Source organism: Fukomys damarensis, unplaced genomic scaffold (assembly GCF_012274545.1).
Source record: "Fukomys damarensis isolate Sample0158 unplaced genomic scaffold, DMR_v1.0_HiC HiC_scaffold_36, whole genome shotgun sequence".
In the NCBI taxonomy this organism is placed as follows: Eukaryota; Metazoa; Chordata; class Mammalia; order Rodentia; family Bathyergidae; genus Fukomys; species Fukomys damarensis.
In genome coordinates, this window is record NW_022900948.1 from 15,974,281 (window position 1) to 16,000,845 (window position 26,565).

The following is a 26,565-nucleotide window of genomic DNA, read 5'->3' on the forward strand; positions in this document are numbered from 1 at the left end:
AAAGCTATAATGAACTTGTAGGGATAGCTAATTTATAGCATTTTCTTTAGAGTCTTCTGATGATGGCCAAAGGAGGTGGCTATGGCTGTGATGTAGGAAGTTAATCCTTAATGTCACCTGTCTATCTTGTTGTGAGCTGGGAGTGAGGGTTTACACATAGTGTGTACATAGTATGTGGAATTACAAGTCGTGTCATTTCCAAGTCATAGCACTGGTGATTTTTTAGGTGTATATTCAGTGCCGAAGAAAAGAACTAGAGCCACATAGCAAAGAAAAACATTAAAGAGAAGGACACTATTATGATTCTGAGTCTTTATTCTATAGTAGAAGAGGCCTTTGACTCTCCTTAGGTATATATATCTAAAGCACTTGAACTAAATGAGCTAGAAGCTATAAAATCTCCCTCTTTAGAGATTGAGCTGAAATGTTTAGCAGCTGATTATTACAGTAAGGAAATATAAAAGCCATATTTCAAGTAGATGTTGACTTTGGCCATTTATAAAGACCAGGAAGTGGCTGTTCTGTCTTGGGAGATGAGGCAGGATGTTATATATCTCTTGTCAGATTCACCCAGAGCACGGTAAAGAATAGACACCGCACTGCACTCCACAGTGTAACAGTTTTTTTTTAGCTCTGGGGAAACTCTTGGGGGCTGGGAAGAGACTGAATAGTGGTCTCTTTCCTAAGTACACATTTACCAAAAAATTAAAAAGAGATGCCATGTTTTGTGAATGACAGATACAAATCACAGTAGAATGCTTAGGAAAAACAAGTACCTATTCACTTGAAAAAATTTTTTAAATATTTTAAGCTAAAAAGTGTTAGTTTTAAATTATATTTTTAACTCTTAAAGTTTTTCATGTAATTTTCCCTTTGAATTAAGAAACCCATAAGACATTCTCCAAAGATTAATGAAATATTTGGAGCAATACTGTTTTCTGCATCACTTAAATTTGCCTGTGAATATTTGCCTGAAATACTGAAGGATGTCTGAGTCAACTCCATTTAGTGTCATATTCAGTTCCTGAAGTCCGGTCTATGTTCAGTCCTCCTTTTAGTAAATGCTCATTTGAATTTTTTTTTTTTTTGAGACAGGGTCTCACTGTACAATTGAGACTGACCTGTAACTCATGTAGCCCAGGCTGGTCTAACTCACAGTTCTCCTTTTAGTAAATGCTCATTTGAATTTTTTTTTTTTTTGAGACAGGGTCTCACTGTACAATTGAGACTGACCTGTAACTCATGTAGCCCAGGCTGGTCTCAAACTCACAGTGATCCTCCTGCCTCAGCCTCCCTAGTGCTGGGATTACAGGCGTGCACCACCACGCCCAGCTCTCATTTGAATTTTAAGAGGTCAAACCACTGGAACAACAGATGGAATTTAAGCACATAACTAACTCTCTTGAGATAAAGAAGACAGGGTAGACTGAAGATTGCCTGTAATTCAAGGAACTAGCCATTGAAAGTGTGTGGAGGCAGGTGTGATTACCTTACACAGTAAAAACAAAGCTCCTGAGGAAAGAAATCTGCCTTCTCTCTTAAGATGATTATTTGATTATTGCTTGTACTTTGGATAACTTCAGGTAAAAAATGTACCTAAATTTATAATTGGGTGTAATGGTGCAGGCCTGTAGTCCCAGCTACTCTGAAGGCTGAGGTGTGAGGGAGGATCCCTTGAGTCCCAGAGTCTAATGCCCCATTTTTAAAACACTTTTTTACACTTCGTACACTAGCAAAGTTTGACTTACATATTGCAGACAAACTTAGAAACACCACTTCTGGGTGATCTCTAATATTATTCTGAAATAAAGGCTAGAAAAAGAGGAATTCTGCTCTTGCATTGCACCAGCTCACATTAAATGGGCATAATGTTGATGAATTCTGTTAAGACATTAGTTCCTATTTAGAAAAAATTGTGGTGGGCATGTTCAGAGATCAAGTTTAGAGGTTTGCTGAAATTAAGTGCATTGTTAGGTTATTGGTGCTGATCACATCTGAGGCACAGGTGGGAATGGAAGATTTAGGGCTGGGAGAGAGAGACTAAACATTGAAGTATCCCATACTTTCAGTTGACTCATTGGAAGGAAAAGGATCATAAAGCTGAAAAACTTTGTCAGAAAAATCCATGTGGCTGAGAGATGAGGCTTATAGAAGTTATTGTAAAGGAATAAGATAGGCTACCTTCCACTGAAATTAGCCTCTACCATCTGCTTCATAGAAAGTTGTTTTTTTTTGTTTTTTTGGTACCGGAGATCGAACTCCGGTCCTTGCGCTTGCAAGACAGGCCACCGAACCACTGAGCTAAATCCCCAGCCCCTCATAGGAAGTACTGACAAGAGGTCAGTTGGCAAAAGTCCCACAGGCTCATCTGGCTTTGGATACAGAGTACTTACTACCATGTCTAAATCTAAAAGTACATTAATTGGGATTCTATACAGATGAACTGCACAGAATTCTGTTCTCGTTTTCTGTGTGCTTCAGATTTTCTAAATATCCTTTGGATACCCAATTTGAGTTCTTATATCTTATCAAGTATATTAAGGCACAGTGTAGATAGGTATTTTAAGATTTCAGAGTTTAAAAATGGACTAACCATGAAGAGAAGGATGAGTACTCCAAATATTTATTCCTCTGTGGGTAAATATTAGGAACATAAATTGTGACCATTGACATGCCATCTGGAGCGTCCCAGACTAACCACCCATAATGAGCAGTGTCTACAGCTGTTAAATATGCAATATATCACCTCTGCTGTCGTTGGTGCTTTAGGCTTTTCAGGCATGAGATTTTTTCTTAAATTCTAAAAATTTAAGAAACACATTATCAAAAGAATGAAGAGGGAAACCTGAATGATTCATCATTTGACCTGAATGTTAATATTGTTGACTTCTGGGACTGGGATGTAGTTCAGTGGTAAAGTGCTTGCCTAGCATACAACAGGCCCTGGGTTCAATTCAAATCCTAGTACTTCAAAAAATAAAAAGAAACAGAACACTTACTCACTTGCTGTGTATCATCTGGAATATACTGTATAGTCATACTGAAAGGATTTTTAAAATATCAAACTCATTGTGTCTCTTCTCAGAGCTCTTCTTTGGTAATAAGGCAGCACTTTTCTTTGTACACATACATATGTACTCTCTCCCTAATCCCTGTACAAGAGGGAAGTAAATGAAGTCACTGTTCTTTATAACCTACTGAGCGTACTTAAATATTTGTTCTTTGGATGGTTGGGGGTTCCTATAAGCTTGTAATATGTTACTACCCCAGTAGAGTCTCCTAAGGGCTTAAAATGTAGCTGAGGGATAACTGAATATGATCTGAAAAAATAGGAACATTTCAGAAGGCAATGACTCTTTACTTTAGTCTGATGGCCTAGTACAGAGTTTGAAAAACTGTTTTTGTAGACAACCAAATAGTAAATGTTTTAGGCTTTGCAGGTAGTAGACACAGTCTTATCACAGCTATTCTACCCTTGTAATACAAAAGCAGCCATAGATAATACATAACCACTGAGCATGATTGTATGCCAGTAAAACTTTATGTATGTAATTTTCACATGCCATGAAATAATTCTTTGGATATTTTCAACAATTAAAAAATACAAAAATTACTCCCAGCTCATAAGCCATAACTGCATTGGGCTGTAGGGTAAATTGCCAACTCCTCTTCTAGCAGTAGAAAACATTCAAACCTGAAAATAGTGGTATCATACATAAGTTTTATCTTTTACTGTTTAATAAAGATGCATCAAACTGTACCCCTAAGGCATAGAAGGCAAATAAAAGTAAAGATTGGATGACATACTAATGCCAGCTATGTCTAACACATGCTCATTGGAAGGACAACATTTTCAGCTAACTTTCTGCTGCGGTGTTTTGTAAATACTGTAACTAACCTCTGGCACATCTTTTTCTAAATAATAGAAAGCTGAGGGTTTTTTGAGGGTATTGCAAGAAGAGAGAGTATACCTATTCTGGCTAAATATTTCCCTGTGTTCTTCCCACTGATTTATTCCTGACAGGGCTGATACCCATTCATAACTTCATTTCACGTTGGATTCAGTCCGTTTTGTAAGTTTTGCTTTGCTTTAACAGAGAGACCAAAGTGAGTAGAAGCACTCATGATTTACTGGACAGTTAGATTCTAGAAACCTCACAAGTGAACTTAATACTATTTTCTTGGTTTTCTTTTTCTGAAATGTGGCTCATTTCATTTACAGGCAAAGCCAATGCATTAAATATTAGTAATTGAGAAAAATAAAATGTATTTTTGTGTGATTAATTTGAAAATAATGTTGCTCTCAAATATAAAATGCACTTACATGTTTTCAGGTGGTTTATAGCCACTAATATATCTACTATTTGTTTTCTTTTACAATTCCAGGTGGAAAAACCTTGCAGTGGTGGTCAAGATTTGCTTCTTTATCCAGCTAAAAGAAAACAGCCTATGAGAAGTGAACTGGACACTGAAAAAATGCTTCCATCCCCTCTACCTGCTTCCAAACAAATATCACCATCAAAAGGGAGTTTAGCCACCATGCCAGGAGAAATCAAAGAGAAAGTGGCAGAGCTGCTGGTGAAGTACTCCAGTGGCCTTTGGGCTAGTGCACTCCCCAAAGCATTTGAAGACGCGTACAAAGTAAAATTCCCTGAGGATGTTTTAAAAAATCTTGCCTCACTCTCTGATGTATGTAGTGTGGACTACATTTCTGGAAATTCTCAGAAGGCTATTCTCTATGCTAAACTTCCATTGCCCTTTGACAAGAGCCTGAAAGATGAAAGGCAAGCACAGGAAAATGATACCAAGTCAGCGATTGAACAAAAATACTTACAGATAGAAAAAAACGTTGCCGAAAGCACTGAAACCTTTTTGGAGGACATAATGGTTCCTCCTCTAGTCATTCCAAGTGAGGCATCCCCATCTGTATTGGTGGTTGAACTGAGCAACACAAATGAAGTAGTTATCAGGCAAGTGTCATTGTCTAATTTGTTAGAATGCAGGTATACTGTTACTTCTTGACTGTATATCACATGGGTGCTGGGGCTTGAAGGATGACTAACATACTCTTGAATTTAATGAGTTATGGTAAAGTTAATAATATAGTAATATATCTTTAAAATGTGCAACTATTCTTATGGGGAAAATGACAGTTTTAAAAATTGAAATGATAATATTAAATTATGTCAGTGGCATCGTGGTGTCTACATATCAAAAGCCATACCTATGCAAAAAGCAAGACCCCCACACACTAGGGGTAATAATATTGAGTTTGGGATTATGTAACATTTCCTGAAAGTCAGAATTGCAAAGAATCCTATCCTTATGTAGGACCTCAGATTAGCACTTGGTCCCGGAGGTGCTCTTATGACTTCAGCCTCATATCGTTGCCTAGGGAGAGTCATTGTCTAAGTGCCTAACTATAACTGAAATGCAAAATATCATTTGAGCTCCAGGCTCTTTACTTGTGCTTTTGGAGAAACTACAGAATACCTAAAAAGTACAGGAAGAGTACAATTTGCTGTTAGCTGCTCTGGGAAAAGAATGGTAGCCTATGTAGCCAAAGCTGCCTGAAGCACCAGCCAGCGTATGCCTGGCTAGACAGATGAGGAAAAGGTTGGTACCAAACAGAATCTAGGCACCATCAAACAAAATTACCCCATGATTTGGGCTGTTGAACACCTATAGCTGAGCTGGAAAGGCCCAAAGGAAGACTTTTTAAAAAAATAATCAAAATCCTTCAAGGAAAGAAGAGCTTTAAAACTCTTGGATTTGAACACTCTTGAGTCTTGAGTGTATAATGAAGTGAACCTTAGTTTCTTGGGTTGCTCAAATTAGAAGAATCTTTAGAGAGGGTTTTATAAGAGTTACTGAATATATGAAGATTTACTCTAGGATCTGCTGTAACCTAAAGATAGAAATGAGTTGTTGAGGATTATGGCCTACTAATGTACAGTAAAATATATAGTAATATATAGTAAAATAAAACTTGAAGAGGCATATCACTGATTCCAAATATTGATGTCATAAAGGAAACCTAAATCTACTTCCATGACAGAATCCTTTGTATGTGTTACCAGTGATCATCGGTGCTACTGTCAGAGACCAAACACCCAGCACTGGACTGGGTCAGTCAGGATTTCTGATGCTCTTACTAAGGAGGGCTGGCAGAAATCTAGATTGCTCTAGGACATTAGTAGCAGTGTGTGAAACTTTTCAAAGATGATTATGTCCAGGGTCTTCAGATTATTTAGATACCTTTTTCCATGTTTGGCAGGGTGGCTGACAAAGTGTAAAATGATAGGTAACATCTGCCATTAGGTTATTGACTAGATACTGACTCTAGATATTGACTAGAGATCTGGGAGACAAACCCCTGTCGGGTTGAGTTCTATTTCATACCCTATTCTTTTTTTTTTTTTTATTAAGTTTATTGGTACATTTTCCATACTCTATTTTTCACCCAGGCAAATAGTAAGTAGACCCTGGAACATGGACTTCTGGCTGAACCTGAGGGACCCCAAGGGGTGCTGTGGCAGAACCCCCAGATAAAATATGGGAATTTATCATGTTCAGACTCAAAAATTAACCCTGTAAAACTTTGGGGCTGGGGATTTAGCTCAGTGGTTTCCCCGCCTGCCTCTGGCACACACAAGATCCCAAGTTTGATCCCCAGTACCAAAACAAAACAAAGCAAACAAAACCTTTGTATCCATGACATACCTAATTGATCTATGCAGCATTCTTTGCCTTCTTGCTCAGGTAATTTGTTGACCAGTACAACCCCATTCTTGCTACTGCCTACTTCCATTTCAGCTGTAACAGCATTCCCTGTATTCACCCTAGCCCTGTAGCCATCCTTTTCTCCTGACTGCTACAGGGAGTCCTCCCTCTCTACCTTCCTCCTCCCTGTATGCCAGAGGGCCAGGGATTTAGCTCACTCCTGCCTCGCAAGTTTAAGGACCCAAGTTCGATCCCCGGTACCAAAAAAACCCCAAAAAAAGTCTGTATGCCAGGGAACTACCACATCAGGCTGCAACCTGGGTTCTGCCAGTTGAGCTGCCAGGGCTGGCACAGCACTACAGGGAGGCCAAGACTCCAAGCCCCAGGAAATAGGCATGTAGGGCCAGCTGCCAGCTGCAGACCTCCCAGGAAACTTCAGAGCCCAGAGTGCAATGTATTCCAGGTAGTGCCTTAACGTTTGCAAAGGTCAGTAAAATTAAATGGCTAGAGCATGGCAAAGCATCTTCAACTGTTTTTAAAGTGAATAATATACGTATAATATTTCACTTAAAGTAACCATTGCTATTCACAGCAATCCTGCTGACCTTATAATTTGGCCCATAAATTCTTAACTGTTTCTTTGGCTTTGTCTCCATCAGACTTAAAAGCTATGCAGCTACCAAGATGACAATGCCAGGTGCCTATGGAAGGCTTTTAGGTAGACCCTCTGTAGAGTAACTCTAATTGCTGATCACAACTACAACTGGAAGTAGCCAGCGCTGTCTTCACCCTTTGCTCCCTCACAGCAGTTAGGGGTACTTCTTCAGAGGGGGGAATATTGCAGCTAGGTAAGTTAATTTGATATCTTGGAGGCAGCTAGACCAAGGGGCCAACACAGCAAGGAGCCAACATGGAGGACAATAAAGTCTCATTCACTGTGGCCAGAATTGTAAAAGGAGAGAAACTATTACACCCTTGTGCTTCCCCTGGGGACAGAGAACAGTGACTGATTTTCTAAATAGGTATCAATCACCTGGGTTGGGGGCCAAGGTCTTAGCCCAGCCTTTCCAGGAAATATCCCTGACCCCCACCCTTACTGAAAATCCTTGTACTTGCTATGTGACTTGCTCCCCCACTTGACCCCCACTTAATATTACCTGGGTGACTGTATTTATAATCTTATTAGTTGGTCGTGGTTTTTCCCCACCTCATGCCCACCTTGTAATTTTCCATTGGGTCTTAATAGTTTTGTTCCACTTTGTACCCACCTCCCCACATGGCTTTGCTGTATAAAACATTTTGGAGAAGTGGGGTGAGTGGGCAACCCACTTTTCCAGTTCCCCTTCCATGTCTCTTTACAGAAGCTTTCTTTCCCTCAATAAATTTTTCCTACTCTTAAAAAAAAAAAATTAGCCATTGTTTCAAAAGAGGTATCCTTTCACTTTATTGAGGACTTTCTTTGCAGCTTTTCTTTCTACTCACAAATGGATTTGCTATGGCACCTTCTGCCCTGCTGATGGTTACCAAGATCACATGGAAACATGCCTACAGGAATACATAGTTTCTTATTGCTCGTGGCCCTGTGTAAAAAACAAACAAACGATGCAAAGAACAATGCTATGGATACCCTGTCCTCTGTTTCTGACTGAAAGGCTACATAAATCTTATGGCTAAGGCCACTGCTGTTTCATGACCCAAATTTGATTTGCCAGATTTTACATCCTGGAAGGAGGCCCTTAATGAGGGCAAGAAAACAACTGCTAGTTTGTGGCATAAAAGAAAATAGTATGTCTTGATGTGAACTGGAACAAAGTGACTGGAATTGTCAACAATAGGCAATTGTAGAAAGGGCTGGGACATGTCTAAAATAATATTTGTCAGAAAACATTATAGAGGCATTCTAAACATGACATGTTCTAGACAGAAAATCAGATGCTTTTGAAAGCATCAGAACTTAACACTTTATTGTAATTTGTTCAGCAACTTGGGGGTGTTGGGGTAACACATTGTTGACATTGTGTTTACTGTGTTCAAGGCATGTGTGTCTGTGTCTGTGTGTCTGTGTATGGTGCTGGGGGTCAAATGCTCGCCTTTGTACATGCTAGACAGATGCTCTACAACTAACACACGGTCCTGTTCCTAGGCTTTGTCTTTTTCTTTAGTAAAGTTTCATGGCTTAAAATGTTTGAGGTTTGTTCAGAATCAGCCTTAGAGCAAAACTCTACTAGATTCTCTTCTCAGTAATCCAGATCTCTAGCAGTTTTAGACAAAATCTTAGGGTAGCCCTTGCTTACCTGGCCCCCTTTGGGTCTCTTCCTGTCTCTTCCTCCCTCCCCTGCTTGAGTCTTTCTCAGCCTCATCCTCCCTGAGCCTCTTTCACTGCTCACTGCTAAACTGTAGTCTGCTGAGTTGCCCCCTTGCATGGTACTGTGGACCTCAGCCTTCTTTTACTTGGTCTACGTACATTCTCTTCCTTTATCAGCAGGTAAATGTTTCTTGAGCACACTGCCTCCCTATCAGTGCAAATCTGAGGCTGGAACCAAAGATGACAGGCATAACAGAGCAGCTCTAATACGTTCCTGTGCTTTTTCTCTTCCTAAGATGGCTTCATTTGTGTTTTCTGCCTTTTATTAATCCAGGTATGTGGGCAAAGACTACTCAGCCGCTCAGGAATTAATGGAAGATGAGATGAAAGAGTTCTACAGTAAGAACCCCATGGTTGCACCAGTCCAGGCTGTGCTGGTTGGGCAGCTGCTAGCTGTAAACGCTGAGGAGGATGCTTGGTTACGTGCACAGGTCATCTCAGCAGAAGAGAACAAGATGAAGGCAAGCAGTAGTGACTTTGTTGTAGCATTACTAAGACACACACCTTATTATTTGTTAAATGTAAACACTCTTTCCTATATTGTGTCCTTTTAAATTGTAAGTTTTCTCTGAAAGTTGTAAATTATCCTGTTAGCTATTAAATCAGTGGTTGTCATGTTACCATAGTGTTTCAATAAAAGAAACAGCTTCTCCACGGTAATATGCAAAAGCCATGCTCTCAGCAGAATGAGACTTTCCCTCCTACTCCCCGTACTGACCAGCTATGTGGGCAGTTAGCTCAAGGCAATACTTCAAGTGAAGGAAGCTACATAGTCAGAATGCTTCCATTCTTTCTCTGCCTGTGTCAGCCAGTGCTTGGGCCATTCTCCAGGGACTGCTCCCAGGCTCGCCTCTCAGTCCTCTTGGAATGGTCACAGGCTTTCTTCACCACCCTACTCCACCAGCTGGACCTCCAGACCTGGCCATATCCCCATGTTACCCTTGACCCCTTGCCTCTTTTCACCGTCTATGCAGAGCCCAGGAAGCAGGATTTTTATTGCAGGTCCAGGTCCCACTGGCCTTGTAGCTCCCCATGCAGTGTGCAGAAGAACAGTGAATGATTCTGTCTACCCTGAGGTCATCAGTATCTGCCTACTGTTTTTCTCTGTCACATCTTTGTTTATTGGTGAAAGCTGTATGTGTATTTGGAAATCGCCTTGTGAATAATATGCCTGCCTTTTGAATATTTGAGGCACTGGGGCAGCTGTTCTATGAGGTATTTGTGGGGAAAAGGTCTTTTTTTTCCCTATATTACTAAGATGTTTCTTTTCATTAAGTGTAAATGTACTTTAAGACTTCGGTGTATTGCCAGCCTTCTTGCTAAGTTAGTGCCCCTTACCACGATAGTGCCCCTCACACAGTTTCAGAGTCTCCTCTGCTTCTATGGAAGACTCTGGCTGATCAGGAAAACATCTCCAAAGCTCTTTGGGTTCTCTCTAGAGTTTGCAAACAAGAATGTATACTTCTGTTTCTTCAGTCAGTCACTGTTCTACAGTAACAAAACCCAAGACCATGTGGCACTGTTAGCCACTGGCCATATCCTTTGTATGCCACTGAGTGCAGATAACCCAGTCCTGAACTCAGCTTTCATTTACTCTCGAAACCCCTCCCCTGTGTACGGGGAAGGGGCTTGCTGCTTCTTTCCCAATTTGTTCAGTACTTTAGAGTGTCTGTGATCCTGTCCAGAATTAAGATCACCCAAGCCACCTTTCCCATTCACAGAGAAATTTAGGAAATCCTTGTCCTAATCTGTAGAGGCACAACTTTTAAGAAATTTGATTGACTGTAAAAATCTGAACATTAAAACACAGTTTGGCAATTAAACACATCATATGACCCCTAAGTGTTTACACATGAGAATGAAAATGTAGGTCCACAAAGCACTTACACATACATGTTTGCGGCAGTTTTATTAATAACCCCAAACTGAAAATAGCCCAGATATTTATCGATAGGGAAATGCATAAACAAATTATAGTTAATTTATAAAATGAAATACTATTCAACTATCTACATGGGTAAATCTTGAAGACTTTATGCTGAACAAAAAAGAAACGAGTCACAAGAGTAATGTTTTGTGGGCCAGGATAAGTGATATCTGAGAACAGTTAAACTTCATAGCATTGATAAATTCAGAACATTGGTTACCTGATACAAGAGGTAGAGGGTGGGTGGCTAGTTGCACAGGCAAGAGGGATCTTGTGGAGGTGGTGGAAATGGTTGTTTTTAAATTATGGTGGTGATTATATGGTGTATATGTTGGTTGGAACCCATGAATGGGTTTGAGTGGCTCTTTTCTTCCCTGTTGACTATACCTGGATAAAATTTGAAAAACACTAAAAATAACCTAAGGATCAGTGTGGTCACTGGAACAGTGGAGCACAGAGCTTTTGTATGTGGTGTAGGCGCTCACTGCTTGTATATATTTGCCCTTGGAAAAGTTTTCCTATTTGTCTTGGCTTCTAGTTGATAGGCGATAACTCACCAAATATCCCTAGATACACAAATATTTCTGGCCATTTCTCTTCTCCTGCCCTTAGGAGATTCAGCAGACACTAAGCTTCTATGTAAGTCCTAGTGACACATCAACAATGTAGCACTATTTGCAATAAACAGTTCAGATATTCCATAAGGACAGACCCTAGTGTTCAGTCTGTATTACTGCAGAGAGTCATGGGCTGTTAGAAATAAGAAAAGTAGCTCAGTGTTTTGTATACAGTGTACTCTTGATATAGCAGTGCTTATAGCAAGCCTGTCCTGTTCTTGTTTCCCACATCCCTGTGGAGCTGACAGAGATGTCGCCCTTTATTTGGAGAAGCTCCAGCTACTTAGCACCAGCCTTGTTTCTCATGAGCTGAAATCTGCCTGGCAACAGGTACCAGTCTCCTCGTTGGTTCCATCTGTGAGGTCCTTGGCAGGTAGGAGAAACAGGAGAATGTCAGGGCACCCTGAGCTGGTGCCTGTTGGCCTGGCTGGTCTCGTATCCTGAGTCCATGCTGTTACTTGGGTAGTGCTCTAAGATTTGTGGCCACTTGATGGTGCCAGAGAACCAGGAATTAACGGACTGGATACCTGGACTGAGCCTGATAGTGGTGATATCACCCAGTGCACTCAAGAGAGCAGAGTAAACAGGGTAGGGTGTGCTGAGAGTCAACATTGAGCCATCCAAGGATAAGTGTTTTTTTTATAAAATGTTACTGTCATCAAATACATGGTGTTGTGATTAAAAACAAGAAAAAAAAAGGAAGAAGCAAGCTACAGACATTACAGAAAATCTTGGAAGACTTTGGAGCAGATATTCTTTAGTCTGTGGCTGTGTTCAGAATACATTCTGCATCACCTAGGAGTCACGATCTCATGTTCTATCCTGTTGTCAAGCTGTGTTATCTCCATTTAAATGGGGAAGAGCAGAATCCAGGCTGTAGGTGGTTATAGCTATTAAAGGACCCAGAAGCTGCCTGACTTCTCAACCCTGTGCAGAGTGAGAGCAGGTTCTGATTCAAGATGGGAGAAATAAACTGGTGCACTTAAATGTCTGGCCACCTGCTGTGGGCACCCTGCCAGTGATCTAGGCCCTAGTGTTGAGTCAAATGTGACTTGAGGCCTCCAAGAAGTGATTTCTCCCATAGAAAGAAATAGTTTTCCTGCAGCCCACTTATCACATACATGGTCAGGGAAAGAATTGGTGGCTTCTCTGCCTCATTTCTCCTTAAACTTTCTGCTGGGAGAGAGTTTTGCATATTTAGTACCACAATCTAGGTGCCTTGAAGTTGGTATGTGCCTTTTACATTCCTGCAGAAGGTAGAAGGGAAGAGACCTGCCTCTTTTTACCTAGTATGTCTTATCCAAGCCTCTGTCCTGGTTGTCATTTTTTAAACCTCTGCTTTAATTAAAGCATACTAAGTTTTCAACACTTCAGATTCTTAGTTATTCTAAACCACAACTTGATGTTTCTTTTTTTTTTAAAGAAAAGGCTTTGCGTTCAAAATAATGTCCTTTTCAAAGTAATGTTCTGTATACATAAACTAAAAATAATACTCAGGTTCTTAATGGTCTGTGCCAATGGTAAGAAAGATATGTGGGTAAAAAGCTGTCCAGTAGATTTGAGACTTTTTGTTAAGTGCCAAGCCTAACTTTGCACCCTTGAAACAAACAGAAATAGCAATTGAAATATACAGGGTGCCTATTTTTTTAGTGTAGAGTTTCATGTTGTCTGAGCATGATGTCACTGTTGTCACCAGAAGAAGCTTCTCAGCCTGTGGAGACACAGTAGCTAAGCGCAGACCATCACAAATGCTGCTTTGGGGATCTAAATTTTGATCAGTACCACAAGAGTGTTGCCCTCTCTGGAAACAGCTACTACTGCCCAAGGCATTAATGGGTGTGTAATTTAAGGAAGGAAAAGGTGATACTGGCCTTGGAACACTAAAGAGGGTGGGGAAGCAGAGTTGCAGCATTGACAGAATGAGGTAGGTGGACTGCCTGAAAACTGGCAGCGGCAAGGCCTCTGTTTTGACTTCATTTTTCATAACAATAAAGAGGCAAGGGAGTAGACTAGTCCTGGAGCCAGGAGCCCTGCTTTCCTGGTTCCCAGGGCCAGACTTTTGCTTTGGACATGTTAGGGTATATTACTTCCCCTGGCTTTGGGCAGGCAGCTGTGGTGTCACTTAACATTCTGACTGTGGAATTAAATGGAGACAGTTACATGTATCAAACAAATTATTTTTTAAAGGGAGGATAAAGAATTTTAGTCTGAATTTGTTTTTAAATCAACAGGTATGCTATGTTGACTACGGTTTTAGTGAAGTCATTGAAAAGAGCAAAGCATATAAATTGAACCCGAAGTTCTGGTCACTCTCATTCCAAGCTACTAAGTGTAAACTAGCAGGTAAGAGGAACTTAAAAAATTTTTTAAAAAAAATGTCTCTCTTTTATCACCTCTGTACTTCTGGTGGTTGCATTCTAAATGGTCCCAGTATCCCAAGGTGCTAAAATGTGTTATTTCTTGAAAAATTTAAATAAATTTATATTTAATGTGTTCTGTATAAGATGTAATCATTATGAAGATGTTATGTTATTTTACTGCATTTTATTGTATGTAGTACATTGTATTATGTTTTATAAAAACATCTGATGGCTGTCTGAACAGGTTTTTGAAAAAATTATCCTCATTACCCTACTAACAATCAATAGAGGCCCTCTATCATGGGATTTGAGCATTTCCAATCCTATGCCCTCCATGAGGTGACTTTCACCCCTTTTCCGCTGAGACAGATGGTAGAGATGTACACCACTGGCACACCCTCCTTTGCCCGATTTGCCTGTAGGTCTTGTGCAGGTTCTTGCATAGTCAGTAAATCACTGTTCTTTTCTTTCTGCCTTATGAGAGCATAAAGGATTAGACATGTGTGAGTGATTTGAAAAGATAAACCTAAGGTATGGAGGACAGTGGTCAGGTTAATGGAAATATTCATTGTTCCTGGGAGGGATTGTGCTAAATTCAGAAAGCGATAATAATTCCTAGGTGAAGATGAGCCCTCTGAAGAAATGCCCCCTCACAGCAAGGACGAATGTTTGTGCCATTGGAGCTGAAGCTAACCCTGAACTGAACTGAAAGCGGGTCTAAGAGCCTGTTAGAAACCTGTGGGAATTGGTTTTAAAAGGAACAAATCACGAGCACAGGACAAGATTTAGGATGCTGAAATGAAAAGTTTGAGGAAAGCTACAAAGTTGTGTTCCTGGAGAACAGGACGTGAAAATGGCCACTCAGGAGGAGTCTGTAAAATTTAGCTGTGGATTTAGAGGAAAATAAAGAAATAAGCATTAAGTACCATTCGGGGAAATAGCTGGCTTTAGTTTAATAAATTAACTTACTTGTCATATACATGATATATAGAATTTAAATTTTCAGAGAACTGAAAGAATAATTGGACTAAAAATTCACCTGATACTATGTTATGTTAAACAGTCATCTTTCTTTGGTAGATCAGAAGGTTCTCTGGTGTCTTCAGGGCCATAATGGTGTACAGGAAGGAAGGAGGCGAGGAAAAATACTGAAGTCTCAGTTTCCATTACATGAATGTTCATTTTATGAGAGACAAATAATTATATATGTTTAATTAGAAAATTTAAAAATCAAGGGTAGAATTTTAGAAAGACATTAAAATGAAGGACTAGCAGACATGATTAGTAAGTTTTAAAAATATGTATTAGTTTTAAATATGTGTTTGTATATAAAGTGAAGGCTATGTTTTCAAAGGTAGAAATTCTGATTGATCAGTTTTTCTTATTTTAAGATTTTTCTGCCTGTCATTCAAAGGGTATTCACAGTGTACTTTTAAAAACTTACAGATAAATAAGGTAAAGAAGATTATAAAACAAAGATTCCATATAAAATTTAATAATTCTATGGTAGATTCATAATTTAATAAGTAGTCAAAAGATACTTGAGCCATCCATCTTATGATAATTCTTTTAAGAGGTAGAAAGTAAAATATTCACTATTTTTCAGGGTTGGAGGTTCTCAGTGATGATCCTAATCTAGTGAAAGTGGTCGAATCTCTAACTTGTGGGAAGATCTTTGCGGTGGAAATACTTGACAAGGCAGATATTCCACTTGTTGTTCTGTATGATACTTCAGGAGATGATGATATCAATATCAATGCCACCTGCCTGAAGGCCATGCATGACAAGTCACTAGAGGTTCACCTTCAGGTACCCCTGTGATCACCATTGTCATCTCTCATATTGTGTGAAAGAAAATCGACAGAAAGAATAGTAGAGACTTTAGGCTAAAAATTGATATAGATATTACGTAAATATTGAGGAAAAAAGAGGGGAACTGGAAGAGAAAAATCTTTTTTTATTTTTCATTTTTTGGTATTGGAGATTGAACTCAGGACCTTGTGCTTACAAGGAAGGTACAGCACCATTAAGTTAAATCCCCAGCCCCCAAGAAGAAAATGTTAATAGTAAGCCGGGTGTGGTGGCACACGCCTGTTATCCTAGCACTCAGGAGGCTGAGGCAGGAGGATCACTGTGAGTTCGAGACCAGCCTGGACTGCATAGTGAGTTCCAGGACATTCTCAACTACATAGTGAGACCCTGTCTCACTGCCCCCCCCAAAAAAAACCAAAAAAAATGTTAATAGTAATTATTTCTTAGAAATTGAATTTTTTATTTTCCAGTTTTTACATTGAGTGTATGTTAAATTAATATGAAATTACAAAGATAATAAAGGAAAGCAGTATAAGAGAAGGAAGAATTCCATTAAGATATTTATGATTAGCTGTAATATTTTAGAAATATTTAAGACACAAAAGTCCCAAAAGCAGAAAACTTTAAAATAAGTTAAAGAAAATTCATCCTAAAGAATAGGATGAAATATTTAAATGATCACGTTAAAGACTTCATTAAGGGGCCAGAGTGGTTCTGCTGCCTGCCTCACAAGCATAAGGACCTGAGTTTGATCCCCAGTACCAAAAGAAACCAAAAAAGACTTCATTAAAACATTAGGAAGAGTAGTCTTAATGACTAGAATGGCTGTGAATTGTCTTTATTGCATGAATTGACTAAATATTGCTAAAATTAAATCTATATTTTTATTATAGTGTTTTAAAAATTGCTAAAATTCACGTTGCCAGTGAACAGAGGTAGCAGCTGGTAATGGAATTGATTTTGTAAAATTTCTTTATTTTCACTTCTGTTAATGCCACAAAAATGTGTTTGGGATAATTTTTATTCCTTTTTTTTTTTTTTTTTTCTTTTTTTGGTACCGGGGATAAAGACCTTGCTCTTGCAAGGCAGGTGGCAGCACCACTAAGCTAAATCCATGGCCCAATTTTTATTCTAAATAAAGGGGAAGAAAATAAGCCAAAGTGAGAGAGACATTTTTAGACTTTCAGACAATGAAATGTAGTAATATATACAAAATGTATCTTTTGTGCTGGACACAATGACTAGTTAAGTGTAATTTTTTGCACTTAAGTTAGGAATTTCATTCTTTGCAGCTATCCACTGACTTAGATAATTTTAAGATACAGACTTAATGAGATATTTAGGTAAATATATCTTACAGAGTTGAGAGTACCATTCTGTTCTCAAGCATTCTTGTTGTGTTCTTTGCTTTTTCCAGGTTGATGCCACATACATAAATGTCAAAGTGACAAATATTTGCTCTGATGGAACACTCTTCTGCCAAGTGCCTTGTAAGGGTCTGAACAAACTCAAGGACCTTCTGCATAAGATAGAGGATTACTTCCATTGCAAGGTATGGCAGAACACCATCCCTTTTAAAAATTATACCTAAAATTGCAAACAAGAGTAGCTCACTAAATTTCGTAAGTATGAATAATGTTTAATAGTTTGAGGTAGAATCTCTAGAATGATAGGTAGTCACCTCAAACTTTAGAGCTTTGAGAAGAGCGGGGAGAAAAGCCTACCAGTTTCTGCTTTGTAAAATGAAGGTGGTAACAGTGTGCTCCAATAAGATTGTCACAGGATAGTTGAGGTACTGTTCAGCACAGTGCCTGGATATTATAAGTGCTCATCAATTGATAGATTTTTACTTATTTAATCGTTTATTTATTTATTTGTACCAGGGATCGAACTCTGAACTTTACACTTGTGAGGCAGGCAGACAAACCACTGAGCTAAATCCCCAGCTTAGGTTTGTTATTTATAGTATGCAGTTGTGTAGTTATCAGGGCAGCTGCCTGTCACTCTGACCAGCCAGCCGGCTCTTCTGTCATAAGAAGAGGAGAAACCCTGGAATTTAGGAGGATAATAAAACCCCTTAGCTCTGCTCTCATCTCACTTAAGCACAGTTCCCCAGGCTTCTGAACCCTGAAAACCTGCTGGGAAATACAGTTCTGCAGTTTAAATTCTATTAATGGGCTCCTTACCTTTTGATCCTTACTTGTGTGTTTATTTTTCTGAATCAGGACCTGTATAAGTTTTAAGTTTCAAAAGTGGTTTCCTTACTGATAAAAGGGACATTGTGATCATCTAAAACAAAGCTCTAGTGTCCCAAGTCACTGAACCTTACTGCCACTTCAACCCTGAACCCCTTGCCCCTGCAAGTGAAGCCTCTCTCTGATGTACATGGTACTTCAGACATGGCAGGGTACTCTATTCGGCTTTCTATTTTAGCTACTTGGGTATTTATTTACCTTAATAGAATATAGGTGGCTCTCCTCCCCCTCCCTCTCACCTCCCCCCTCCTCCTATTCCCCTTCTTTCATGTATTGGCAAGGTGGAGGAGGACTGAGGATTGAACCAAGCACCTTGGGACTGAGCTACATTCCCAGTCTTCTTTCGCAATTTTTGACACAAGGTCTAAATTGTCCAGACTGTGCTTGAACTTAGAGGCCTCCTGCCTCAGCTACCCAGAGTACTGGGATTACAGGCATGTGCTATCATCCCTAATCTGAGTATAGACCTCTTGCAGATACAGACTTTGCTTTGCCAGTTTTCTGCATTCTTTACAGCACCTAATCCAATGTCTTATCTAGAGTAGGTATTCCCAAGTATTTGCTGGATGGGGTTAAACCTGTAGTCAGTCTACTATCTGGAATTGAAGTATTAGATCTACAGTGTTACTTCTTGCTATGATTATATATGTGTATGTATGTATATGTGTATTATATATATATATATATGCACACATAGATATGTGTATATATGTGTGCGTGTGTGTGTGTGTTATATATATGTCGCATAATTTTCTAGTCCATCTTGGAGAAGTTTGACACCTCCAAAGAGGCTGATAGGTGATCATTTACGTGGATGTCCTTATACCCTATGGTGGTGACAAGCACTGTTGATATTTCCTAGTACTCAGGTAACCCCTATATTGCCTTTAGGGAGAGCAGAAACTCTCACCTCAAGAAAAAGAGACACGGGGAGGTCCCCACCTTGAGGCTCTGGCAGAAGAGGCAGATGAAGACACCTACAACTGTGATTTGTTGGCATTTCACTAGCACTCATAATATATTCTTGTGTTGATAACATTTCTTTTGTTTTGGAATGAAAATCTTATCTTTGAATCCAAATGTTAGAAAGTTGAAAGAGAAGGCCTTTTGGACAGCTGGCCCAACCTCCTCACTTGTTATCCATCCACTCCTAACTTTTTGGCAGATCAAAATTCCTCTTCATATGTAACTGATGGAGCCAAAACCTAAACACTGACTTCTGCTGACATTTTAACAGGGCTGATTTGTGAGCCTATGGGTTAGGGTAGAATCACTGACTTTGGCAGTACCCCTCTTATGTTTACTGCCTCCACTGTAGCCTCCTCTTTGGCTCATGGGAAGTCTGGTTTCGTGTGGGTGAACAGCCTGCCTGCACCTCAGCATTATGTTTGTAATGATGTAGCCATGTAATCTTTGCTATGAGTTGTAAACATCTTACATTTCTGTTTTACAGCATATGACCTCTGAGTACTTCATTTCATTACCCTTCTGTGGGAAAATTTGCCTCTTCCATTGCAAAGGAAAGTGGTTACGAGTAGAGGTAAAATCAGTTACTTAACTTTTGAAAACTATGAAATGTTTAAAACATACAAACACGATTTTTAAAAAATGGAATAAGCATGCATGGACTCATCACCAGTTTATGGAAGAAAAAATAAGCAGTATGGTTCCTATGTGCCTTCCGTTTTCTTTGCCAGCACCCCTGAGAGCTACCAGCGGAATTTGGCGTTTCTTTTTTTGTTTGTTTGTTTTGTTTTGTTGTTTTGAGACAAGGTCTCACTATGTAATTGAGACTGACCTGGAACTCACTACGTAGCCCAGGCTGGTCTCGAACTCACAGCGATCCTCCTGCCTCAGCCTCCCGAGGGCTGGGATTAGAGGCATGTACCACAGAATTTGGTGTTTTTAATTCCTATTCATTTCTTTAAACTTTTAATGTTTGTACACATTCTTTTACTATAAGTTTTAGTATATAGATGGAACTATAGAAGTAAATTTTCATTTAGAATATATGTAGTAAAAATGAATATGACTAAATGAATATTCTTAAAAATTATGTAAATAGTAAAATGTATTTTCTGAAACATGCTTTTTCACTCATTATGTTGATGTATGCAGCTCTAGTTCATCTATTTTCACTGCTGTATGATAAAACAAAATGAACATGTAAGCATTACACAATATGCAAACATCCTGATGTTGACCATTTAGAGTGTAATTTTTGTTATAAATAATGTTTCCATAAACCCTCCTGTGTGTATCTCCAGGGTGCATACAGGAGCTTCTGGGTACAGGGAATGCATAGCTTTAGCCTTCCTAGTACCTCTCCTTGGTCACCCTTCCATTGAGGGTAGAGCCCTTTGAGAGTCCCGGCTTTCCAGTGAAAGTGTTTCAGATCCTCCCTCCCTTCTGTTTGATTCTGAGGCCATCTCTGTTGTCCAAGGTAACTTTGGCTTTGGTGTTCACATACTGTTCTATTTCTAGCCCCTGAAAATTGTCTTATTTTCTTACAAGTTCAGTTACAAAGTTGGAAAGAATTGTATCCTTTATTTCTGTTTTTTTAAAAGGCAGATTTGGAATTTTTGTGGTTGCTCTTTCTTCTTCCCTTTCCCTTTCTCCATCCCACCTCCCTCCCTGCCTGCCTGCCTCCCATTACTGGTTTTCCCAGTTACTAAAGTTGAAAATCTTGCTTAACTGTGTTACTTTTTGTGGTTTTTTCCCCCCTCTGAATACATAAGTTCTTAATATAGAATCTACTTTTAGGAGGCCCCCAAAGCTTCTGAGAATTGTATGCAAATTTTTTGTGTGTTTGTGTTTGCATTTTACAGTGGGGGGATGAATAATTTTAAGACTGTCACAGAAACCCACCCTAAAAGGATAAGAACTGTTGCTTTATTACTTTTTAAAAAATGCTGCACAGCATTGTTTTCATAAGTTGTACTGATTTTCTAAGTAAAACTCAGTCATGTCTACATCGATGAAAGCAACAGTTTTGGAGTAATCACTGTCATTATTGTGAATGTGTACCAGAATTCTGACATCTGGAGTTGTATGACCAAGGGTTGTGTGTTACACACTTAGCCATAAATTTTAAAACATAACATGTTAAAAAGTCTGACATTATTCATATCCTAAAACTCTGTGCTATTCAGGGTATAATATGCACATGTAGGAATACTTTTTAAATTTTTTAAAACAACTTCAGACTCTAAAGAATTGCAAAAAAATAGTATAAAGAAGCCCTAGTCTCCCTGTACTCTTCACATGTTAACATCTGAAACAACTATTGTATAATTATAAAACCAAGAAATTAACCGTAATACAATACTGTTAATCTATAGAACTATTTGATGTTTTCAAAATTGTTTCCCCAATGTTTATTTTATGGTCCAGGATCCAATGTAAGATCCATTGTAGTTGTCATGTCTTCCTGGTACCCTCCAAAATGTTTCATGACATATTGAAAAGTAACATCATTCTACAATTATCTCTCAACTTTAGTATCTTTATATTTAAATTCAGATTATGCATTTTGGGCAAAAATACTTTCTCACTGGCCCTGGTGCATATCTGTAATCCCAGCAATTTGAAGGCTGAGGCAGGATGATTACTGGGATGACTTACCCCCTGGATCAAAATAAGTTGGGGGAGGTGGTAATGAAATAATGATAAAGTACTTGCCTCACCATGCGAGGCCCTGGGTTCTATCCTCAGTACTAAGAAACAAAAAGACAAAAGCAAAAACAAACAAAAATACACCTTCTCAGTATACGCCCAAATACTTTAGAGATGTAATTTTATTTGTATTATTAACAAATTATTTGTTTTCTACTTTTGAGATAGACAAAAGATTTAAGTATTATCTTACTGGTGTATGGAAGTTAGGGTGGAAAAAATGATAAATGAGAAGCAGATCATGTGCTGTATGATAATTTGTTCTTGTCAGTTGTACAAATAATTATTGAGGTAATTATTGCTTGGCTCTGTGTAGTTTCTCCTTTAAAAAAAAAATCACCTAGGCCTTCATTCAAGCTAGACAAGCACTTTACCACAGAGCTTTGTCCCCATCCCTTTTTATTTATTTATTTATTTTGGATTTTTGAGACAGGGTCTCATTGTGTAGTTGAGACTGAACTGGAACCGACTATGTAGCCCAGGCTAGTCTGGAATTCACAGTGATCCTCCTGCATCCAGCCTCTTGAATTACAGGCATGTGTCACCATGCCCAGCCCTATCCCTTTTTATGTTTTTTTGCTTTGTTTGTTTCATTATTTTGGTACCTGCTATCGAACTCCGGTCCTTGTGCTTACGAAGCAGGTGCTGGAACCACTGAGCTAAATCCCCGCCGTCCCCCCCCCCCGCCATCCCTTTTTAAATGTTTTGTTTTGAGACAAGAATCTCACTAAGGTGCCCAGGCTGGCCTCAAATTTGCAATCCTCCTGCTTTGCCTCCTGAGTAGCTGAGACTTCAGGGGTACACCATCACACCCAGCTCCCTTATTTCTCCATTTTTGAATTATTAATTTGGACTTTATTTTACTTCTCTATGACTTCCTGAATTTAAAAAAAATTTTTTTTTTTTCGTACCAGGCATCGAACTCGGGTCCTTGCGCTTGCAAGGCAAACAGGGGAACCACGGAGCTAAATCCCTGGCCCCCTGAGTTTTAAATTTTTTTCTGTTAGCAGAATGATAAGAACTACTCTGGTGAAGCTATAGAGTATGTTATGATTTTAAAATATCAGACTGTATCTTCCAATCAGCAGTATTTGCTAATGTATCAAGTTACATCATAATGTTCTAGAATCAAGAAATAGTAAATTTTATTGTTTTTATGAATTTTGCTGATTATTATTAGTTTACTGATTAAATGAATTAAAAGCTAGATGTTAAAATCAATTGTACTCAAATAATATTTGATACACAAATGCATTTTAAATTAAGGGAAATTTTTAATTATGAACGCAATTTTTGTTGCTTTTAATGTGAAATTTAGGACTGTGTAAGATGTAATTGCCCAGAAGTATGTTGGTCTTTTGGGTATGCTAGTAAACTAGCCAATGCTTGTCTTATTTCAGATCACAAATGTTCACAGCAGCCGAGCTCTTGATGTTCAGTTCCTAGACTCTGGCAGTGCAACCTCTGTGAAAGTGTCAGAGCTCAGAGAAATTCCACCTCGGTTTCTACAAGAAGTGATTTCAATACCACCTCAGGTACAATTAGTCATAAACCTGGAGATTTTTGGGAGAGGTGTGGATGTGTTTGTTCATAATTGTGTTATGAGGTGCTCTCTCAGTTTTGATCTTACTAATGATCAAAGCCCTAGTTTATAAAAAAACAAAAAATCAAATTATCCAAGTGTGATTATTTACCCATTTTCAGAAGTAAAACTTTTCTAAGAAAAGAAGCCCACTCATATTTACAAAGTATTGTGTGTGTTTGTTTTCAAGTACAGCAAGTCATTAGGCTGTGTTGTCCAGTTAAAGGTTCTATGTTAATTATTAAGTAATTATTAAATAATAACTTCTACACAGCTCCAGGATATTGTACGTAAATGTTTATTTCCAGAGTTCATAATTAAACTAGTCAACAATTCTCTGGAAATCTGTTCATATGTTATGTTTTAATTTCTTGTATATCTTCCCTCATACATTTTAATAAAAAGGTTAACCTCAGCCTGTACTCCCCCTCTTAGTGAACAATCAAATAATAAAAAATTTTAATTATTTTTAGTCCACTAAAGTTAACAGAACCATTAACTTCCTTTGGGAGAAGTACAGATTTTTGTATAGAAATTAATATTTTTTAAAAATAAAACTAATACTGTGTAATAGCAAAATACCCCTTGCCTAATACTTTCCAGAGGACCTTTGTCATCATATCAGTATATAAAACCAGTTGTCCATAACTAATATAGCTGTTTAGCATTCTCACTCAAGACTCTGTTTCCTTTTTTAACAGTGACTTAGAGAGAAGCTGTTCAACATTTATTTAAGCCCGTTTTCAAAATCATTTTTGCTCTGTTGCTCAGCTGTAGTACTGGCAGTTGATAGCCTCTAAGTACTACTATCACTTTCTAAGAGTTTGGCCTCTGCAGCTCCTTACTGGAACACCTGTCCAAGGCCAGCCTTATCTCAGAAAAAGTTCCTTGGCGTGGAGAAATCTAGACCACTGCTGTCTGTCTGAAAGTGGTACATTAGTATCCTCCTGCTGCTGCCTTAACCAGTATTGGTCATTTTTTAAAGAATTTAATCGTATATAAATTCATTTTTAGTAGATGTGAGGACTACTGGCTGGGGACTCTTGAAGGCCCCCTCACCCAAGCCTCTGGTTAACATCTTCCTAAGAAGCATCAGTATCAAACTGATGGTCTGTCAGTGAAAACTGACCATAAACATTATGGTTTGAGTTGTCTCTAACAGTATTTTAAACTTGTAAATTTGTTGCCAGGATTTTAAAGTCAGAAAATTTCTCCCCAGAATGCCTACTTCTAGCTTCTCTTTTAATAAACTAAAATATCTGACTGTCCTAAGGACCCTCCTTGGTGGGTGATGCCCTTGGGAGCTCTGTAGCCTTCTCTGCAACCAGGCCTCGTTGGCCATTGCTCACCAGCTCCTGCAGATCCTGGAGTGCTTTCAGCTCTGAGTGACCTCCTCCTCACCACGTGCAACTAGTACAGTGAGAAGCTTGGAGCCCAAGCCCAGAGGTTACAGGTAGTATAGAGGAGAAGGAGCTTAGAGAGGAAAGAAGGAATCTGGGAGGTAGGTTTCAGACCCCTCTCAAAATTGCCTCCATCAATTGAAAGGCTCACATGTGGCTGAAAGGTTCTGCAAGGTCAGCCCTAATTCTCTGCTGTGGCCATTCTTCAGAAATGTAGGTAGTGGTTGGGATGGTATAGAGTATTGGTGAAAATGAGGCTTTTAGGTTGCTGTGGACATCAATTTTCCTGTCCTTTCTAATTCTCATCACAACCTCCTTCAAAAGATAAGTACAAATGCTTGACACTCACAAGGTGTTCAGGAGTTGAGGAGTGAAGCCCATAAGCATTCAGAAAGACCCTGAAGTTTGATTTCCTTCAAGTGTCACTTCATTAAGTTGGACTGAGCAGGAAGATCTCATATATGTCCCCACCCTGACTGCTCAGCATTGTGGTTTTCCACAAGCTAGTCTTTGAGTCATTTCATCACCTGCAATATTGTGTCATGGCACTGGTCATGCAGAAAAGTATTATGGGGTGAGAAGCATCTGGTACAAGCCCTGGCTGATAAGAGGAGGAAAGACGGTAGTAGTGATATAAATAGACCCAGGAACATAGCTCAGACCAAGAGCAGTGATTATCATTATCAGCTGTGGCTCTTACTTGCTCTCCTGGCAACATCTGACTTGCAAGAAAATAATAATGACACTACTCATACGTACTTATTTTAAGATGTGTACCTTTTTCCCTTCAGGCTGTAAAGTGCTGTTTAGCTGATCTTCCACAGTCTGTTGGCATGTGGACACCAGATGCTGTGCTTTGGTTAAGAGATTCTGTTTTGAATTGCTCAGACTGCAGCATTAAGGTTAGTATCTTACTGCTCCTGTTACCTCTATAAAGGGAACTTCTAGCCAGAAAGTCTCAGTGGTTTTTGAGAAAGAATTTTATCTTACTGTAAACAAATGCTTTCACATCAGAGACATTTTTTATTCATTTTTATTTTTTTTATTTTTTTGATACCAGGGATCAAACTCGACCCTTGTACTTGCAAAGCAGGCAGTGGAACCACTGAGCTAAATCCCCGGCCCCAGACACATCTTTTATATTCAAAATGTGTTGCTGGGGATTTAACTCAGTGGTTCCATTGCCTGCTTCCCAAGTGCAAGGACCAGAGTTCGATCCCTGGCACCAAAAAAATAAAAAGTGTTACACATCTAGCTATAATTCATGGTTGGTTTCTCATTTAATAAGTTACCCTATATCAGTTTTGCTTTATGATAAGGAATTAAGTCCCCAATGGAGGAATCATGTATCTTTTGATATATGTTTCTAAGGATCAGTTGAGTCCACTGTTTTTCCCTGGCATCTTCATTTGTTTTTAATTTTGGTGTTTGCTGCTTTTTTGTGAAGTTTATCTGAGCTGCTTTACTTACTTCACTTGCTCTTGTTTTATCTTATGCACTTTTGCATCTTCAAAAACCTTGTTCATATTTCCAGGACTAGAAATGTGATATTATTTTCTCTGTTATTAGCTGATGCAGATATTATTTTATAGAAACATGTAATCATGAAATGGCTTAAGCTGTATCTTCATTAAGATTTTTAAATCACTCTTAACAAACTTTCCTATCTATACTTCTCTAAGGCTTATAGTGTTGCATGCATAATTATGTACTATTTAATATTCTTCCGTTGTCACATGTTAATGAAGTAGCCGTTTTCTCAGCAGCTTGTTAGTGTCTCAGCTACTTGTTAAGCTCGTATAGCCACGGTATTGGATATTTAATAAAAATACTTCTTAATGGTAAATTT

At 38.8% G+C, this 26,565-nt stretch overlaps 1 protein-coding gene across 1 annotated transcript in view; it reads left to right on the forward strand.

Moving 5' to 3' along the window:
- The window catches only part of Tdrd7 (tudor domain containing 7), a 59,465-nt gene that overhangs the window by 14,777 nt on the left and 18,123 nt on the right, over positions 1 to 26,565 (forward strand). Inside the window, exons 6-13 of the mRNA XM_010614416.2 lie at positions 4,387 to 4,970; positions 9,363 to 9,549; positions 13,864 to 13,975; positions 15,599 to 15,801; positions 17,222 to 17,356; positions 19,513 to 19,599; positions 23,135 to 23,269; positions 25,508 to 25,618. Coding sequence (XP_010612718.1) covers positions 4,387 to 4,970; positions 9,363 to 9,549; positions 13,864 to 13,975; positions 15,599 to 15,801; positions 17,222 to 17,356; positions 19,513 to 19,599; positions 23,135 to 23,269; positions 25,508 to 25,618 — 1,554 coding nt within the window. The remainder of the gene's footprint in view (positions 1 to 4,386; positions 4,971 to 9,362; positions 9,550 to 13,863; positions 13,976 to 15,598; positions 15,802 to 17,221; positions 17,357 to 19,512; positions 19,600 to 23,134; positions 23,270 to 25,507; positions 25,619 to 26,565) is intronic.